This window comes from Myotis yumanensis, unplaced genomic scaffold (genome assembly GCF_028538775.1).
Source record: "Myotis yumanensis isolate MYYU_CA2020_CCGP unplaced genomic scaffold, mMyoYum1.0.hap1 SCAF_17, whole genome shotgun sequence".
NCBI lineage: Eukaryota > Metazoa > Chordata > Mammalia > Chiroptera > Vespertilionidae > Myotis > Myotis yumanensis.
Window position 1 is genome coordinate 32,876,929 of NW_027223768.1, and position 13,135 is coordinate 32,890,063.

At 41.9% G+C, this 13,135-nt stretch overlaps 1 protein-coding gene across 4 annotated transcripts in view; it reads right to left on the reverse strand.

Annotated features, from left to right (window-relative positions):
• Positions 1-13,135, reverse strand: part of CR1 (complement C3b/C4b receptor 1 (Knops blood group)) — a 69,170-nt gene that overhangs the window by 47,141 nt on the left and 8,894 nt on the right. For all 4 annotated transcript variants that reach the window (XM_070396648.1, XM_070396646.1, XM_070396647.1 and 1 more), the window contains exons 4-8: positions 12,127-12,212; positions 3,789-4,181; positions 3,019-3,195; positions 2,830-2,932; positions 944-1,029 (exon numbers count right to left, since the gene is read on the reverse strand). In XM_070396648.1, the coding sequence (XP_070252749.1) occupies positions 944-1,029; positions 2,830-2,932; positions 3,019-3,195; positions 3,789-4,181; positions 12,127-12,212 (845 nt within the window). The remainder of the gene's footprint in view (positions 1-943; positions 1,030-2,829; positions 2,933-3,018; positions 3,196-3,788; positions 4,182-12,126; positions 12,213-13,135) is intronic.

The window sequence follows — 13,135 nt, forward strand, 5'->3', positions numbered from 1 at the left end:
TTTGAGAGAGAGAGAAAGAGAGAGAAAGATTGAAAGAGAGAGCGAGAAAGAGAGAAACATCAATGTGTGAGAGAAACATCAATTGATTGCCTCCTATACACACCCTGACCGGAGTGGAACCTGAAACCTACATATATGCCTTGACTGGGAATTCAACCTGCAACTTTTTGGTGTACAGGACAATGCTCCAACCAACTGAGCCACCCAGCTGTGGCAGGAGACTCATGTTTTAATCAGCTTATTACTTCTGAATCTTTCAACATAATTTATTTAAGTATGTGTTTGGAGAGTCTAAGGCGTCTTAAACTGCTTACCGCATGTGATGTTGCTCCCAACTTTCCCCTCATTCTTTCACTGCTCTGATCTGTCACTTCCATAACATTTACTTGTTTATTGTTTTTCCTGACCATCTCCCCACTGGGGTATAAATAACACCGGGACAGGGCATTAACTTAGCGTGTTCACTGCTATAACTCCAGTGCTTAGGAAAATACCAAGCACATAGTATGTCCTCAATAAATAGTTGTTCGAATGAATGCATGTTTCATATTTACATATTAGCCAGTAGAGTGATTACATCCTGATATTAGAAAAAGAAAAGAAAAGAAAGAATTAGGAAAGGAAGGAAAGAAGAAAGGAAGAAAATTGTCAAAGGCTTCACGTTATTTAATCTCTTCTGATCTAGAAGCCAACTACTGCAGGATATATCACCTAGAATGAAGAGTTCAAAATAACAGGGACAGACAAAATAGTTCCCAAAACACATGATGTGCAATAACATGCATCACAACAAATTGATCACAAATAAATACTATTTAAAAAAGCAACTATATCTCAATAATTCAGATTAGAAAATAGAAGAACCCTATTGGGGTTGCCATAAGTCAAAATACTAAATAGGCTAAGGGAGGAATTGTCCTAAAGTGTTATTCCTTCTACTCACGTTCACACACAGGGACGCTGCTATTCCAGAGGCTCTCCATTCCAACCAAGACACAATGGCTGGCAGAGCTGCCTTGTAGATGGAATCTAAAAAAGAAAATGGTAGTGCATAGGTGAGCTGTTTCAGTTGGCAAAACTCTGAGGCCCGGCTGAAAACCTTAGCATCCGAAACCAACAGGTGGCAGAAGATTGGAGGCCATACTGATCTAGACCAGCGGTTCTCAACCTGTGGATCGTGACACCTTTGGGGGTCGAACGACCCTTTCACAGGGGTCGCCTAAGACCATCGGAAAACACATATATAATTACATATTGTTTTTGTGATTAATCACTATGTTTTAATTATGTTCAATTTGTAACAATGAAAATACATCCTGCATATCAGATATTTACATTTCGATTCATAACAGTAGCAAAATTACAGTTATGAAGTAGCAACAAAAATAATTTCATGGTTGGGAGTCACCACAACATGAGGAACTGTATTAAAGGGTCGCAGCATTAGGAAGGTTGAGAACCACTGATCTAGACAAATCACAGCCTCCAGTTAGGGAGGACAGTTAGTTGGTCACATAACACATAGTTCCAGGCTGAATTGAAGAAGGCAGTCAGAGCGTAGCAGCCATCTCCTTGATTCTGGACCCAGATTCTGGGAAGTGAATCTCTAGCTGATCATCTCATGATAAACCTGATAAATGTACTAGTCATATGGGAAACCCAGTCTTCTAGTGCAACAGACTCCTAAGTCTCCTAATTCTGATACTGGAACAGAAAGTAAAACAGTTCCCAGGTTGGATGGAAAAAGCAGAGAGTAACTGGAGAGAGCACAAAGATTGTCCTTTTATCTCTATGGCTGTGATGGCTGTGAAGAAGGCACGTTGGGCTATGGAGTAAGTTTGAATACTAGGCCCTCTAGGGGAAGGGAACGGAGATCAGAAATGACTTTTGTACGCGATCATCCAGAATGGTCAATGTATGTGGGACCCCGATGGCTCCTAAATCTTGCTGGGTGCTGTCATTGGGTGCCTGCCAGGATTCTTTGAAACAGTCTAAGGCAGTAGTTCTCAATCTCCCTAATAGCGAGACCCTTTAATACAGTTCCTCATGTTGTGGTGACCCCCAATTTCATTGTTACAAATTGAATATAATTAAAGCATAGTGATTAATCATAAAAACAATATGTAATTATATATGTGCTTTCCGATGGTCTTAGGTGACCCCTGTGAAAGGGTTGTTCGACCCCCAAAGGGGTCGCGACCCACAGGTTGAGAACCAACGGACTAAGGTCTGGTGCTTCTTTGCTCACACTGGATCCTTCCCATGCAGAGATGAGCACACTGGGAAGAGCACCAGGCTCACATGAACAATGTCGTTACCTAAAACATTCACCAGCCTCCGTGATCCCACTTCAGAGCCCTAAGCACATGACTAACCAGAAGATATGTGATTAGATTAAAATACCCATTCTTGTGCTTTTACTCTTATGCCAAATTTTCCTTTTGATGGTTAAAAAATGACTTAAATAATTCTAAATCATCTTAATTCTTTTTAATAAGCTTTTTGTTACATATCAAACTTTTCTTGGGACTCTCCAAACTCTTCTTCTTTTTCTCTGCTTTGAAAGTATTATTTTTTTCAATCAATGCATCACATATATATTCATAACCAGTCATTGTATTTGTCTTTATACCAGCCATTTCATATAAGTCCTAATTTTTCCTTCATACCTCATGCAATTTTTTCCACCAGTTCCTTACTCTTACTTTTCTTACACACTTCCCAGATGTAATCCCCTGAATTCATTTTTTAGCCACACCAAACCTTCCCTTTCTGTTAACTTCTAACTCCAATTTTAGTGTCCAGGGGGCCAGGCAAGCTCACACTCACCCCTCATCACAAACGAAGGACACCTTTGCTCCAAGCTGGAAGTTAAGTGGAAAGAGCACACGGCCATTAGGAAGTTGGTCCCGGAAGGCAGCACATGATTTCACTAAAGAAAAACAAATGGGGAGTAAGACCGCCATGTGAGGTGCAAAGACATTCATCTGCAGAAAGGATGAGAGTGAGTGTAGGCACCTGCGCATCTGGGGGCGGCCGGGCTCCAGTCTCCCTGGGGCATACAGCGCAGAGAGGCGGCCCCTCTGAGGTCATAGCCGGGCTCACAGCTGTAGAGCACCTCCTGCCCCGGGGAAAAGCTGTCCTTGTTGCTGGGGCTGTGCTGGCCATGCAGGATTTCTGGAGGCCGCTGACAAACTGGGGGAAGAACAGGCACAGAGTTCCTGTCAGTTATGGGGGAATATTCTTTGCTAAATCTGAACTCATCCAAGGAGTCAGAAACTCATAGGTAGAGGGGTTCCGGTCTAACAAAGGGTCTCACACACATGCATTCTATTCCTGGCATGTGATTTGGACAATTTCTTTAACCTCTGAAAGACCAAGCTAACTGCACTGTCAGATGGATAAGAGAATAGCACTATTTCTAAGGAGGATTGTACAGAGTCCATGAGATAATGCACAGAGAGTGCTCATTACACAGCTGACCAGAAGGCTCACATCCTTTTTCTAACTAACTGGGAGCTGGTGCTTTGCCCTGAGAATTGCTCAGTAGGAGCCTCCCCAATGTCCCTGTCCCCGATGAATTAGGCTCTTGCTTTTCAGGATGAAGGCACACTCACTGGAGTGAGGGCACCCATACACCTTCTTCCTTTCATGCTTCATGCTTCACCCCTAGAAAATGTACTCACCCTGCTCACCACACATCTCCCTCCAAGAACAAACACTAATCTGGGGGGCCTCCCACAGCTCCTGTCACCTGCAGGCTCCCTCGAAGGGAGGATCAGACTCACCCGGGGAGCAGCTGGGCAACTCGGGCTCCCATCTGTTTTGGGCCTTGCAGCGCACACTGGAGGGGCCTTTCATGACAAAGCCAGGCTGACACCTAAAGCTCACGATGTCATTTAAGGAGAACAAGCTTCTGTTCGCAGACACCCTTATTCCATTTTCAACGTGCGGAGGCGTGCATTTGTTAGGTACGATGCACTGAGGGGCAGGGCCGCTCCAGAGGCCCACTTGATCTTTGCTGGTGCAATGTATTTTCTCCTTGCCCACAAGTTCAAACTTTTCCCTTCCTTTTCTGTCATTGCAGTGATAGGTCACCACTAATCCGTATGGAAAATCGTCTCCGCTGTTGCCAAGGAAATATCCGTTGTCGATGGTTGGTGGTGGCTTACATTGAATAACTGGGAAAAGGAAAAACCATTTAAATGATAGTTAATTGAAATAACTGCTGAGAGCAATCCAATGTCACTAAACTGTTAGTATTTTTACACTCGTTATTTGCTTTTAATATTTGCTAACATGTAGATTAGGTATTCCAAAGTTGCAATTTAGGTGGGCATAATAAAAAGCATAATTCTGCTTTTTCTACTTAGATTATTTCCTATGAACATATCCATATAGTAATACAATTCACATTTTTTCATTACAAATAACTCTTTGATTATATTATATCATAGTTTATACAGTTTCTCCCCTATTCTTTTCCAACTGCCTTCTTAATTTTTTATTTTTGTTATAAATGAGACTAGTATAGCTTTAAAAAAAATAAAATCAAAATACCCTTAATAATAAAAAAGTGTAAGGAGAAAAGGCTAAAGGAGTTAATCACCACCAAACCAGTATTACATGAAATGTTGAAGGGTATTCTTGAAGAAGAAGAAGGAGGAGGAGGAGGAGGAGGAGGAGAAGGAGGAGGAGAAAAAGGAAAAAGATAAAACATATGAACAATAAAATGGCAACAAATACATATCTATCAACAATTGAATCTAAAAATAAAAATAAACGAACAAACTAAAAAAGCAATCCCATTTACCATCGCACCAAAAAAATTAAGATACCTAAGAATAAACTTAACTAAGGAGTTAAAAGACCTGTACTCAGAAAACTACAGGACTCTGAAAAAAGAGTTATAGGAAGACATAAACAGATGGAAGAATATACCTTGTTCATTGGTAGAATCAACATCATTAAAATGTCCATACTACCCAAAGCAATCTACACATTCAATGCACTCCCCATTAAAATACCAACGGCATATTTCACAAACCTAGAACCAACTCTCCAAAAATTCATCTGGAATTTAAAAAAGACCCTGAATAGCTACAGCAATCCTGAGAAAGAAGAACAAAGTTGGAGGGATATCAATACCAGATATCAAGTTGTATTACAAAGCCACTGTTCTCAAAACTGCCTGGTACTGGCACAAGAACAGACATATAGATCAATGGAATAGAATAGAGAGCCCAGAAATCAACCCAAACCACTATGCCCAATTAATATTTGACAAAAGAGGCAAGAACATACAATGGAGTCAGGACAGTTTCTTCAATAAATAGTGTTGGGAAAATTGGACAGATACACACAAAAAGAAAATGAAACTAGACCACCAACTTACACCATACACAAAAATAAACTCAAAATGGATAAAGGACTTAAATGTAAGACAGGAAACCATAAAAATACTAGAAATCCACAGGCAGCAAAATAGCAGACATATGCCGAAGCAATTTCTTTGCCGATACCACTCCTAGGGCATTGGAAACCAAAGAGAAAATAAACAAACGGGACTACATCAAAATAAAAAGCTTTTGCACAGCAAAAGAAACCATCAACAAAACAACAAGAAAGCCCACTACATGGAGAACATATTTGCAATGTTATCTCTGATAAGGGTTTAATATCCAACATTTACAGGGAACTCATACAACTTCACAAAAGGAAGATAAACAACCCAATCAAAAAATGGGCAACGGACCTAAATAGACACTTTTCAAAAGAAGACATAAAAAAGACAAAGAGACATATGAAAACATGCTCAAAGTCACTAATCATCCGAGAGATGCAAATCAAAACGACAATGAGGTATCATCTCACACCTGTCAGAATGGCTATCATCAACAAATCAACAAACGACAAGTGCTGGAGAGGATGTGGAGAAAAAGGAACACTTGTGCACTGCTGGTGGGAATGCAGACTGGTGCAGCCACTGTGGAGAATAGTATGGAGTTTCCTTACAAACTAAAAATGGAACTCCCATTTGACCCAGTGATCCCACTTCTAGGAATATATCCCAAGAAACTAGAAACACTGATCAGAAAGGAAATATACACCCCTATGTTCATAGTGGCACAATTTCCCATTGCTAAGATTTGGCAACAGCCTAAGTGCCCATCAGCAGGTGAGTGGATTAAAAACCTGTGGTACATCTACACAATAGAATACTACGTTGTGGTCAAAAAGAAGGAATTCTCGCCATTTACAACAGCATGGATGGAACTGGAGAGCATTATGCTAAGCAAAATAAGCCAGTCAGAGAAAGATAAATATCACATGATCTCACTCATTTGTGGAATATCATGAACAACATAAACTGATTAACAAAAACAGATCCAGAGACAGAAAAGCATCAATCAGACCATCAAACTCAGAGGGAAGGTAGGGGAGGGCAGGGGGGCAGGGGGAGAGATCAACCAAAGGACTTGTATGCGTGCATATAAGCCTAACCAATGGACACAGACACCAGGGGGGCGAGGGCATGAGTGGAGGGGTGGGGGGTGGGAGGGAGTTGAGGGGGATAAGGACACATATGTAATACCCTAATCAATAAAGAAAAAAAAATTTAAAAATAAACGAACAAGAAATCTAATGAACAAAATAAACTGATGAATACAAGAGAATCAGAGGCATGAGAACATGGAACAGACTTAGGAATCTCAGAGGAAAGGGGGGTGAAGGGGTGGGAAGAGGTTAACCAAAGATTTCATAGTGGGGCCTTGACTTACGAGTGTCCCGACTAGAGTTTTTTGAGATACCAGCTGTCTCTCGGCTGATTTTTTGCATTGAATTGATAGAGTAATTTCAGTTAATGAGCTCCTTAACGAGCTCGGTCTCAATACGAATTAAACTCCTAAGTCAAGGCCCCACTGTATATGCATATATGCATTACCTATGGACACAGACAATAGGGTGGTGAAGGCCTGGGGTGGGGTGGGGCAGGAACTGGGTAAAGGGGGGCAAAGGGAGAGGAAAGGGGACATCTGTAATACTCTCAATAATAAAGTTTAAAAAATCAATTAAAAAAGTGTAAGGAGAGACAACACAGGTATACAGCAGTAAGAAAGAGAATTTGAATATATTTACATATACATGAGAATATTTATGAAACTGTAGACAACTGTATCTTAAACACTTTGAAAACCTAAATGATGTCAATGAAAACATAAATTACCAATAATAATTTAAGAAGACAAAGAAAGCTACAAAGGGGGATAGAGGTGGGCCAGGAGGGAGGCAGGGGAAGGGGGAGAGAGGAAAATAAAAGTTTTATTTATTTAGAGCAGTGGTTCTCAACCTTCTGACCCTTTAAATACAGTTCCTCAGGTTGTGACCCAACCATAAAATTATTTTCGTTGCTACTTCATCACTGTAATGTTGCTACTGTTATGAATCGTAATGTAAATATCTGATATGCAGGATGGTCTTAGGCGATCCCTGTAAAAGGGTTGTTCTACCCCCAAAGGGGTCGCGACCCACAGGTTGAGAACCGCTGATCTAGTGGTTTTGTACAGTGTCACCCAGGCTAATTGGAACCAGGGTTCCCAGACTTACTTTGCCTGTATGGCTCTAGGTTAGGGTTGGAGCTTGAGAAATTGGCCTGAAATTTGAGAGGCAGAAGTGAAGCAACAGCCATTCTCCTCTGAAGGTCATTCTTGGTTGGAGGTGACGAGGGGACAGATGCAGAGGAGCCAGGGGTCCCTGTTTGTTCTCGCTCTCCCTATGTTTGCATCCAGCTCTCTGAAAACGCTGGTCCCGCTCACCTGCACTGACTCCTCCCCACGGTCACATGGCTCCCTGTTAACTGACAGCAGCAGCAGCTGGAAGAGCCAACCAGACAGCTCTCTGCTCGAGGCCTTCCCAGCTCCACGCCAGCAGGGAGGTGTGCTCAGCTTCCCGAAAGCTTCCACTCCCAGGCACCTGATGAGTGTGGTGTTACTCATCGTTTAGAGCAGTGGTTCTCAACCTTGGCTGCACATTACAATCACCTGGGAATCTTTTTAAAATCCTGATTTTTGCACCTCATCCTCCAGAAATTCTGTTTCTTTGTTACTAATGTTGTGGCCCCACCCCATAACAAAGAAACAGAATTTCTGGAGGATGAGGCCCAGAAATCAGGATTTTAAAAGGATTCCCAGGTGATTCTAATGTGCAGCCAAGGTTGAGAACCACTGGTGTAGAGCAGCTCCTCACACAGCTAGGTCTAATTTCACGACAAATCTCTTGTTTCGTAACACTGATAGTAGTTCTGCTTCCATATTTGGACCAATATTTATCCCCGGGTAACAGAGGAATCTGGGATTGGTTCTTTAATATGATTATATTTAAGAATTCATATTGCCCGGCTGGTGTTGCTCAGTGTTGAGCATCCACCTATGAACCAGTAGATCAAGGTTCGATTCCAGATCAGGGCAGGCAGAGGTGGTGAGGGGTGATCAGGCAGGGGCACCTGCCCGGATTGCAGGCTCATCCCCAGTAGGGGGTGTACAGGAGGCAGCCGATCAATGATTCTCTGTCATCATTGATGTTTCTGTCTCTCCCTCTCCCTTCCTTTCTGAAATCAATAAAAATATATTTTAAAAAAGAATTCATGTTAATGCTGATCGTCGAAAGGGGCACACAAATACAGTGGGGCCTTGACTTACGAGTTTAATTCAGTCTCGTTCCGAGACCAAGCTCGTTAAGGAGCTCGTTAACTCAAATTACTCTGTCAACTCAATGCAAAAACTCGGGGGGGAGAGACAGTATCTCAAAAAACTCGTTAGTCGGGACACTCGTAAGTCAAGGCCCCACTGTAGTTGATGGAACGCAGGGACAGAAGATCCCCTGGTTGCCACCTGTAGCCATCTGTAAGCATAGGAGCCAGGCTTTGAGTGACTAAGTGTGGCTGTCCTAGGAGAGTCTAGGGAAGGCATAGAATGGGTTGGTTGCTTGTTCTAGAGAACCTGAAAGAATGAAAGTGATGGGTGCAAAGCTTGAAATTCCTGCTCAAAGTCTGGCTCTGAAAGCTTCTGTATCTGCCCTAAAAGAACACTTGTGCCCTGTAGTCACAGGGCCAAGATTTCTGAAAAAAAAACGAATCCAGCATCTAATCCTGGGGCTGATTCTCACCACGTCTCAGGGTCTGTATGCTAAAGTCGGAGCACTGCTTGGAAGAGGATTCTGAAAACTGAAATGGACAGATTCTAATGAAGCTGAGTGCCTGGAGCCTGGGAATTCTGCTGGGGTGTCCTTTGCTAGGAGACGTAGCTCCTCCTCCCCTGTCTGAGGAGGCAGGTCTCCTCTTGCCTAAAGCAACTCTAATGGCCCCTCCTGACGTAGCTGCCCTGAAAGGGCTGCCAGAGGAAGTATTGGTAGTCCCATTAAATTTGAATTTCAGAAAAAAAGTGAACATTTCTAAGTATAATTATATCTCAGAATTGCATGGCATATATATTTTTTAATTTTTTAAAAAATATTTTTTTATTTATTTCAGAGAGGAAGGGAGAGGGAGAGAGAGAGAAAAATACCAATGATGAGAGAAAATCATTGATTGGCTGCCTCCTGCACACCCCCAGTAGCGATCGAGCCTGCAACCTGAGCATGTGCCCTGACCGGGAGTTGAATCCTGACCTCCTGGTTCATAGATCGACACTGAACCACTGAGCCACGCCGGCCCGGCTGCATGGCATATATTTATACTGCAAAAATACTTGTTGCTTATCTGAAATTCAAATTTAACTGGGTATAATATTTTATTTACTAAATCTGGCAACAGAAATGGTAACAATTGATGTTCTTCCTCAGGACCTACCCCTACCAACTCACATGGTTTCTAGTGCTCTCACCAGATTCAATTCCTGGCAGGAATGGGGGTGGAGTGTAAGGGAGGGGGGGAGTTAAATATTATGACTTGTGAGAGATGCAAATGCACCCAAAGAAGTGAGATTCTGAATTCAGTGTGATAGTTTGAGTGTGGAGCATGCCCAGTGAAGATGAAAGACCAGAGCTTTACTAACATACCTCAGGGGCAGAAATCCTATTCACATAGGACAGGGGCATGAACACGATATAAATGAACTAAAGCCAAACAAAGTGAAGCTAGGGGCCTGCTCCGTGCTGCCTGACACGGAGATGCAAGCAGACCATGAGGGACCCCCGGAACCAAGGACATTCCTGCAAAGACTGATGACTGATGACTAGCTACTCAGCCACACCTTATCACTTACCTACTAGCAAACCATAAAAGGGAAACAGACCACAAAATATACCTTGTAAAGGTGAAAGCTCATCCCGACTTTTCCCTCTCTCTGTTTCCCCATCCCAGCAATTTTCCACAGAAACTACAAACAGGTATAGGCTCAACGTGCAGAGATGGCCGGTGCCTCTCTTCCTTCTCTCCTGAGGGGCGGACGCCCCTCTGTCTGTGGAGTGGCTTTTCCTGTGTGTCCTGTCTGCTCATTAAAACCCCCTTCTCCACTTTAACCTCTTCTGTCAGGCTCAAGTTTTGAATTCCTTCCTGCATGAAGCCAAGAACCCACTTGGCATCACAATGGCCCAGGGCTCAGAGAATGCTGAAGGGCATTCATTTTGTAAGACTCATGAATAGGCTCCTTAACTAAGTCCATCGGGTGCGGGCTTGGGGAATGGATCCCTCTTTCACCCAAGGCTTTGAGAAATAAATTCATGTAGGAGTTTCAGCATCTTTGAAGAACTCTGTGATGTAGGCCCTCTATGTAGGCCAGGAACGACAGTGGGAATAGTTGCTATTGAACCAGGTTCCCTAAAATCAAGGGGGATGATAGGACCTCAGAATGGCAGCCCTTAACTGCCAGAGGCAATTGAAACAAATCAGAATGATTTATCTGCAGAGACCTTTGTCATCAGTTAATTGATCATGGAGTCTCAAGAGATGAAGTAGATGAAGAGTGAACTAAGGTTGGTATAAGCAGAAAAGATCTAGGTCTGGTGACCGGAAGTCTAACTTGAAACACTATAAAACAGAGTGTGGTTCTTCGTCAGCCAATTCCCAGACTTAAGAACCAGTTTACAGACACAGAGGAGCTTGAAGAAATGGGAGTGTGAATCTTCTTGAAGAAGCACCTGCTACACAGCCAAAAGGCAAAGGACCCCCCCCCCCCCACCTCCGCCCCACAGCCTTCATCAAAGAGGCTTAAAACTAGTTACCAGGGTCTGAATATAAAAATGGTTACAAAATTAGAGATAGAGATGAAAATATAGAAATAGGCATAGATATATGATCTTTTAATAAAATGAGCTATTGCCATACAAACTGTTTTGTCATCTGATTTTTTTTCACATCAAATAGATATAATAAACATCTTTATATGTCACTAAGTGCTTCTCCAGATGTTTTTATTTCATGGCTGAATAAAATTCCAGTGTACAGATAGATTTCTTCTAATGCTGCATGGCTATTGTATGTTCCTTAGGAAATCCTATGTAGTCATTTTAATCACGTTTCCTTCCTTCTGGCAGATACTTTCTAAACCATATTTTGAAACAAGTAGTACATTTAGGTGACCAGAACCATTTCACTATTATAAAGAATGCAGCAATGATGCGTTTACAGTGAACTCCTTGCAGAAAGCTGTGTTTATTTCCTAAGTGTGAATTCTAAGAAGTAGGTCTTGTATGTACCCACTTTTGAGGCATATAGTACAGGGTGCTGTTAAAAAGGGTTTGCTGAACGCTTGTACATGAGGGCGTTGATTCTTCCACAGCTTCATGAACCGTGGAGAGCATCGCTTTATCATTCTGTATTTATTTGCCAAGCAGAATGGTTATTATACTGGGGATGGTAGAACCAACATAATTCCAAATTAACTGAAGTAGAAATACATTTTAGAGGCATTTATGCATTTAAGTCCTCAGATTTACAAAAGGCACATCCCGAGATCAGGAAGAACTTAAACAGTTGCCAGGAAACCCACAAGTACTTTGAGGACAGTAGTGCTGTCTTCAACTATCTCAAGGACAGAATGCACTAAAGGAATTCAATTCAAATTTTTATAAATTCAGGTGGAAACTTAGACTCTACTGGTAAAGGTAATAGAAAAGATTTCAACTCACTCGTACAAACAGGTACTTGATTTTGCCAGGCGACGGTATTGTCTACGATGCCACAAAAATTAGAAGTTTCACCAATGAGTTGGTATCTAGAGGCAAAGAATAATGAATGTTACATTGTAATGTCCCTGCTGAGATTGTTACTTACAAGAGACCACCATCTTGAAGAATTCAGAACAATTTCCTTTTGTCATACTGTCAGTGTCTCAAATCTTATGTCTGTATTGGGACTTTTAAATTTTCTCCTGTAGACCTTCTAAACTGGATGGAATCTCTCTTCTTTATCAACTTCAGATACATTTTTATGTAAATCTTAGGTAAATAAGATTCATCAAAGTAGAACCAAAGGGAATCCAAGCAGAACAAAGAGAGTTGAACACTAATCTCATATTTTAAATATTAAAGGCAGAAATTCTCAATTAGTATGCCCCAAACTGTTTAAAGTGTGCCATAAAATTTGGAAAATTTAGTGACATTTATATTTACTTCAACAGAGGCTGTGTATAGTGACGGAATGCTGAGCTGAGCCATTCATGAGAGTTGGTATAGCTAGGGCCAAACTTGATACTATTACAAATTGAGACAAATAATATCAAATAATTGTCAAGTGTTATTTGGTATAGTTAGAACAATGCCATCTGTATATATAAAAACCTAACTGCCCTAACCGGTTTGGCTCAGTGGATAGGGCATCGGCCTACGGACTGAAAGGTCCCAGGTTCGATTCCGGCCAAGGGCATGTACTTGGGTTGCGGGCACATCCCCAGTAGGAGGTGTGCAGGAGGCAGCTGATCGATGTTTCTCTCTCATCGATGTTTCTAACTCTCTATCCCTTTCCCTTCCTCTCTGTGAAAAATCAATAAAATATATTTTTAAAAAGAAAACCTAAGTGACGGGTCAACCATTCAACCAGTAGCTATGATGCACACTGAACACCAGGGGGCAGACGTTCAATGCACAGTCATGGAAACATGAATCTCAGAGGGAAGGGGGAAGCGAGGAGGGTGGGAAG